Source organism: Fulmarus glacialis, unplaced genomic scaffold (assembly GCF_000690835.1).
Source record: "Fulmarus glacialis isolate BGI_N327 unplaced genomic scaffold, ASM69083v1 scaffold22465, whole genome shotgun sequence".
In the NCBI taxonomy this organism is placed as follows: Eukaryota; Metazoa; Chordata; class Aves; order Procellariiformes; family Procellariidae; genus Fulmarus; species Fulmarus glacialis.
In genome coordinates, this window is record NW_009215227.1 from 6,973 (window position 1) to 11,510 (window position 4,538).

The 4,538-nt window shown below is 52.0% G+C and overlaps 1 protein-coding gene across 1 annotated transcript in view; it reads right to left on the bottom strand.

The window, feature by feature from the left end:
- Positions 1 to 4,428, bottom strand: part of IP6K3 (inositol hexakisphosphate kinase 3) — a 9,707-nt gene extending 5,279 nt beyond the window's left edge. Inside the window, exon 1 of the mRNA XM_009578875.1 lies at positions 4,230 to 4,428. Within this exon, the coding sequence (XP_009577170.1) occupies positions 4,230 to 4,428 (199 nt within the window). The remainder of the gene's footprint in view (positions 1 to 4,229) is intronic.
- Between the last annotated feature and the right edge of the window lie 110 nt (positions 4,429 to 4,538).

Genomic DNA, 4,538 nt, shown 5'->3' on the forward strand with positions numbered 1-4,538 from the left:
CTTGCGTCCCAGACGGCTCTGACCTTTCTGGGGAAGGCTGATAACCGCAGTCCTGCTCCTGCAGCCCTCTCTCAGGGCTGTCTGAGCCTCTCAAGGCAGCAGAGGCATTTTTAGAGCATCGCCCTTTGGGTCTCAGAGGGGATGCCAGCCGCATGAGTCGTATCCCACTGCTTTCAAGTCTAGCTGCAGTAAGGCAGATCCAAAAGAGGACGGTCAAGGCTGTTGGACAAGCAAAATTCGTCACTGGAAAGCCCCCCCGTTAGCAACACGTGGAGCTGGGGTTTATCTGACTGCCCCAGGGTACCCTCACTTGGTCTGTTGGGCACTGCGGGGAGATGCATTTCGGCAGCTTAACAAACAAGGGAGCTCTGTTCTCCCAAGCAAATTTGCCAAAGCAAATAAATATGCGAACTCCCTTCTCTCCACTTAAAGTGAGATTATAGTAAATAAACACAGACACAAGGATTCGCCCTCTTGGTGTGCGCGCAGAGTCCTGCCTACTGAGTTTTGCTGACTGAGGCAGGTTTTCACCACCCGAATTGCAGGAGCCCCGTGTGTCTGCAGCCACCGGCCACCTCCGTTCGACTCGGGGTGCCCGTCCCTGCCCGGCTCCTGCACCCCATAACCCTGCAGCTCCAGCTCTATTCGGATGCGCTTCCCTCCCGCCCTCCGCCCAGGTACCACAACCATTTCTGTTCTCTTTTGCTGTAAAATCAGCATTAATCCGAACGGTGTGCCACGGCAGGCTCGGTTAAATCAGCTAATTTTGCACTGAAATGGGGGAGGAATACACACAGGCTGCTTTGCTAAGGGGGCTGGAAACCTTAATTAGGGGTTAAGTGATATTTTTAGCTATCTTAATCCTTTGCTCATGGTCATGGTGAGCACTGGGAGCTCTGCCTTCCTTAGGCTCTGCCGTTGCCCACCTGATCTTTCACTGAGTCCCATTCGTAAAAAATCCATATTACAGGTATCTGAGAGCAAGCGAAATTCCTATCAGCTCGGATGCCTGCTTTGAATTTTCAGGGGAGGTAGGCAGGAAAAAAAGCCAGTGTAACTTTTGCCTAAATCAAAGCCTTTTTATTTTAAAGTCACTGCGAGGCAAACGGAGTCCTCGATTCCAAATCTAGCGCTACGCCTCAGTTACGGCGCTATAGCAGCCTGTAACCTTAAAAACTGTCCCAATTACGTATCTGCAAGTCAATGGAGGTGTGCTGATTTACATAGTGCTGACAATCTGGCCCTAAAAACGTTATATATAGCATGAAACTAAGAGTTCTTAAGTACCTTACATTAATATGAAAATTAATGGGGAGATTTTCAAAGGCAAGAATGAGCCGTTAAATTGCAAGGAATGTGATCCTCTCACTCCTTCCAGCTGAAAACTCTGCCTTCATAAACCTTCAGCCTGAAAAATACTTTTGCTTCCTGGTGTGCTTCCCTCTGGGTTTTGCATAGGTCCTGCAAGCGACCTACGTGTGCAAAACAAATCTGTAACACATGGTACCGACCTTCTCTTTTACTGCAATAAGAAAACATCTATCTGGGAGCAAAGGTGTATTTAGGTACTTGTCTTTGCTGGCCTTTTATTGTCACCAAAACCACGTCCCCCTCCTGTCCAGCACCAGCGAGGCAGCCAGCGGATATTTATGGGTGCTGTCACCATGCTAGTGGCATCCCAGTGATCCTCAGGAGTGTTTTGCTATGCAGCTCTACCCTCATGGATTTATTTTTAAATTTACAAGTGCATTTATGTACTGCTGCGTGCAATAGGAATCTGAGCAGAACTGGGCTTGAAAACAAGTCCAGCATCCCCTTGCAAGCTCAGCTCGGGGCAGGCAGAGGTTTGCAAGGGGCTGGCGGGGGGGGGAAAGCCGGTCCCAAGGTCACCAACCTGCCTGAAATGGTTAAGAGAGCGGTAGACATTTTTTAAGCAGTCGACTCAGTGTTAGATTTGAATGATGACATTTCGTCAACATTGCACATAATATCATCATTACATAATGGTCCCCGAGCCGTGTCCCCCCCCACAGCCTAAGAATAGAGATGAGGAACATGGACACGTGTGAACGGGTGATGAAGACCTCAGGATTATTCCCCCCAGTGCTCATCCGCCCCATCACCCTCGTGGGAGAATGTTCCACCTCTTTAATTCGCCTGGCATTCAGGGCTGGGACAGTTATAAGCAGAAAAAAAAATGTGTGTGCCCAATGCCAAATTGGAGAAGAATTGCTATTTAATTACCCCTCGTCGCAAAACTCACTGGGACTTGCAATAGAAGAGAAAAAGAAGACAAAAAATATTAATAACCAGGCCACCCCTGAACTGCTAAGCTGGGACTGCTTAACATCTTTATTAGAGAGACAGAGCAGGGCCCGGCTCTCCAGCACCGAACCCTGGCTCCTGCTAAAGAAAATTGCTTAGAGGAAGACTTGTTTTCTTTCTTAAGCATCTTTTTAATATTGTCCCATAAATCTGCAAAGGCCCCTGACTTTCTGGGAAAGGGAGAGATTGGATTGGAAGCGCATCGAAACCGCGGCTGGCACTTTGAGCTCTTTTCTGTGACGCTGAAGGACCAAAAGATATTTTAAGTTTTTACGTGACAGCTGAGCTTCTCGCCTCTTGCAAAAATCCAGGGTCGGGAGCTTTATGAGCAGCACAGGTCTGGCAGTAAAAGCAGAAATAGTGAGGGAATAAGAAAGGGAGGGAGGGAGGATGGCTTTAAAAAAAATGCTAGGACCCCCACAGAGACCAAGAGCTGAATTTCAATAGCTAAGCTGAGAAATTCAGCTGGGAAAGTGGTTCAGGGCAAGGAAAGTGAGTGACAGGGACACTGAAGGGGGGGACCGGGCAGTGATGGGGGGCACCGAGCGGAGGGGCAGGCGGGAGGCTCTTCCCTGTCTCGGGAAGGTCTCGCTTGTGGCAGGGGCGGCTGTGGCAGGACAGCTGCCTGGATTTGATTTTTAAGAAGTTAAGTGGTCTGTGCCTCTGGTTTGCCAGGGACCAGTGCTTACAGGAGCGCTGGGGGGAGCAGGGCTTGGCTAAGGCGGAGCACCCAGCAAATGTGATGCTTGATGCATCCCTGGGCTGGTTTTTCAGGCTTGGTATTTGATGCTGGCCCCAAGGACCATCTCTCCCCCACCCAGCTGCCTGGATTTGATTTTTAAGAAGTTAAGTGGTCTGTGCCTCTGGTTTGCCAGGGACCAGTGCTTACAGGAGCGCTGGGGGGAGCAGGGCTTGGCTAAGGCGGAGCACCCAGCAAATGTGATGCTTGATGCATCCCTGGGCTGGTTTTTCAGGCTTGGTATTTGATGCTGGCCCCAAGGACCATCTCTCCCCCACCTCCTGCCAACCCTGACCTTTTCCTTGCCCTCACCGACTTCCCTGCCTCTGACACAAACCTTCACCTCCTCTAAAACCAAGTCCTGCAGCAATGGGGCCATGCACGTGGTGCAAAGGCACCCTTAGCTCTGGGAGATGGGCTCAGAAGAGCCCATAGCTCTTCTGGTACAGAAACCCTTTCTTATCACGGGATGCTAATTCAGAGCTCTACCGAACAGAGCACGTAACGTGTCAGATCTTGGGAATCCTGTTTTGAACAAGACTCTCCTAGTCCCTGCTTTCCTGCACCTATTCAGTGCTGCCACTCACGTGCCATCAGACCAACTTATCGGGGGCCATGACCTGCAAAATCCTCAAAGCAAACACCGTTGGGAAACCCCGTCCTATTCCTGCCCCTTGTTCTGTGTTTTTTCTTACCCTCTCTGTCCCACTCCTGCGCTGCCCAGGCTCTCGGCTCTGCGGGAGGGGATCGTGTTCACGCTCTCAGCCTCCACCTTCTCATTCCTGTCCCCCTCAAGAACAGACCAATTTCAGCCCTATTTGACATAACGAGCTGACCATGGCAGCAAGGGGATGGGCAGAGGGGAGGATCTCCTGGTGCCATCAGCCAGCGCTCAACCCTTATTAGACATCAGAGACTCTCCCCAGCCACAGCGACCCAGGAGACCCTCCCAGTCTCACAGACCTGCTCCTGTGCACACACTCAACTGGGAAGCATCCCTGTTCAGCAAAACCCGCAGAAGTGACGGGGCTCGACAGCTCAGACCCAGCCCCACCGAGCCAGCCGGTACCTCCCGCGCTGCCACTCGCCCCTTATCCCAATCTCAGGACTAATCCTGCTGACAACGCTGCCAGCCCTTAGCTCCTTCCCCAGCATCTCCCCTTACCTTTGTACTGGGGCGTGAACTGCCTCATGGCCAAGGGCAGCGACTCGTAGAAGCTCAGCTCCTGCGAGACCAAGGGCTTGCAGACCGTGTGCTCGTCGTACTTCATCATGCTCATGTGGCCGCCCACCTGATGGACGAAGGGCTCCAGGAGGACGGCGGTCCTGCTCTCGCTGGGGTCCAGGGGGCTCTGACCCACCATGGTGCTGGGCGAAAGGCGGAGGGGGGCTCGCTCCCCTTTAGCGGCAGCGAAGGGGGATCGGAAGCGGGGTTTGGGACATACTGCGTTGGGCCAGTTAACGTCCACTCTGG